The 2,006-nt window shown below is 33.6% G+C and overlaps 1 protein-coding gene across 1 annotated transcript in view; it reads right to left on the bottom strand.

Annotated features, from left to right (window-relative positions):
• Positions 1-2,006, bottom strand: part of Jwa (PRA1 family protein Jwa) — a 97,146-nt gene continuing 95,140 nt past the window's right edge. The window contains exon 2 of the mRNA XM_017613993.1: positions 1-310. Coding sequence (XP_017469482.1) covers positions 180-310 — 131 coding nt within the window. The 3' untranslated portion in view covers positions 1-179. The remainder of the gene's footprint in view (positions 311-2,006) is intronic.

Raw genomic sequence — 2,006 nt, 5'->3', positions numbered from 1 at the left:
TTTTAAGAGACGTTAGGAACAGCCATATTTTATTTTTATTAAGTTTACTTTAAAATATATAATTTACTTTTTTAATTTTATTTTACGGGCACATCTATGCAAAAAATACCGTTTTCACAGGTAAAAACAATTTATTATATTTATATACAGCATGTTTTTAGTAGTTGGGTCTATGGCATTTAATTATCCATTGTGATATTTAGTACGTCTAAAAATACTCCCATTGGCGTTGAAGGATTGAAACTTTCCATTGTATTGACCACTTTGTTTTTAATATTCCTCAACCGCAAAGAAGCATGTACAAACGTCACTATAAAAGAAATAAAGAAGAATATCAATAATCAAGTTTTAATTTTATAGCACAGTTTAAGGCTGCAGAGAGGACAAAGGGAAGGCACGGTATCGCAAGTAAACTTTTTCATGACATATCCTCACACTCTTCTCACTTCCGCTGTCAAACTCCTTAAAAAAGGATTGTGTTTTTCGTGGGTTCTACTCAGAAATGCTGTGATTAATGAGGGTTGTTATTTTGAAGCGTGCACAAAGTCTATGTAAGAAAAAGTGTTATTCCTAGAATTATTGTCGATGACTTATCTTGTAATGGCGGCAATGTAGATTTTTAAGTAAATAATAAGTCCCGTAAATTTTGTTTCCGAATTTCTAGTCAAAGCTAGATATCAGGCATATTCTGCAAATTNAATTTTGTTTCCGAATTTCTAGTCAAAGCTAGATATCAGGCATATTCTGCGAAATTATTATTATTCGAAATTACGATTCGAAATTGCACGCCTTATTAATTAAACCTTTTTTGGAGATTATTGAGCTTTGTACCACGATTGTTTATTAGGGAAAATTGAAAAAGCAACAAAGTCTAAGCGGTAGAAGTTATAGCACTATTTCGGAGATCACCACATCTCCTCATCAGACTTCTTTTTTCTAGACTTCAGCAGGGATCGAACCTGCGAATTCGATGTTCAAAGTCAGAAGCGTTAACCACTGAGCTATGTACATCCCGTAAACTCTTGTTGCTAATTCATTTTCCTTATTCAACCAACTACTATCAAGTGCAGCTGATTTGCCGCTATTTAAACTCGACAGCGTGGTTGTTGTTGTCAATTCTATACATCCATTTGCTTATTTGCTTTTTTGTATAGTTTCAGGCAGGCTCTTCCTAAACTATGTATTTGTCAATGTTATTGTGGCTTGTTAACATTTTATTTTTAATATTTTTATTGAGCTTTGTACCCCGATTGTTTATTAGGCAAAATTGAAAAAGCAACAAAGTCTAGGCGGTAGAAGTTATAGCACTATTTCGGAGATCACCACATCTCCTCATCAGACTTCTTTTTTCTAGACTTCAGCAGGGATCGAACCTGCGAATTCGATGTTCAAAGTCAGAAGCGTTAACCACTGAGCTATGTACATCCCGTAAACTCTTGTTGCTAATTCATTTCTCTTTATTCAACCAACTACTATCAAAGGCAGCTGATTTTCCGCTATTTAAACTCGACAGCGTGGTTGTTGTTGTCAATTCTATACATCCATTTGCTTATTTGCTTTTTTGTATAGTTTCAGGCAGGCTCTTCCTAAACTATGTATTTGTCAATGTTATTGTGGCTTGTTAACATTTTATTTTTTAATATTTTTATTGAGCTTTGTACCACGATTGTTTATTAGGAAAAAATGAAAAGGCAGNATTCAACCAACTACTATCAAGTGCAGCTGATTTGCCGCTATTTAAACTCGACAGCGTGGTTGTTGTTGTCAATTCTATACATCCATTTGCTTATTTGCTTTTTTGTATAGTTTCAGGCAGGCTCTTCCTAAACTATGTATTTGTCAATGTTATTGTGGCTTATTAACATTTTATTTTTAATATTTTTATTGAGCTTTGTACCACGATTGTTTATTAGGAAAAAATGAAAAAGCAGCAAAGTCTAAGCGGTAGAAGTTATATCACTATTTCGTAGATCACCACATCTCCTCATCAGACTTCTTTTTTCTAG

Source organism: Rhagoletis zephyria, unplaced genomic scaffold (genome assembly GCF_001687245.7).
Source record: "Rhagoletis zephyria isolate East Lansing unplaced genomic scaffold, Rhagoletis_zephyria_1.1 Rzeph_scaffold_00750, whole genome shotgun sequence".
NCBI lineage: Eukaryota > Metazoa > Arthropoda > Insecta > Diptera > Tephritidae > Rhagoletis > Rhagoletis zephyria.
The sequence above is the reverse complement of the archived record's forward strand: the minus strand, read 5'-3'. Positions and strand labels throughout refer to the sequence as shown.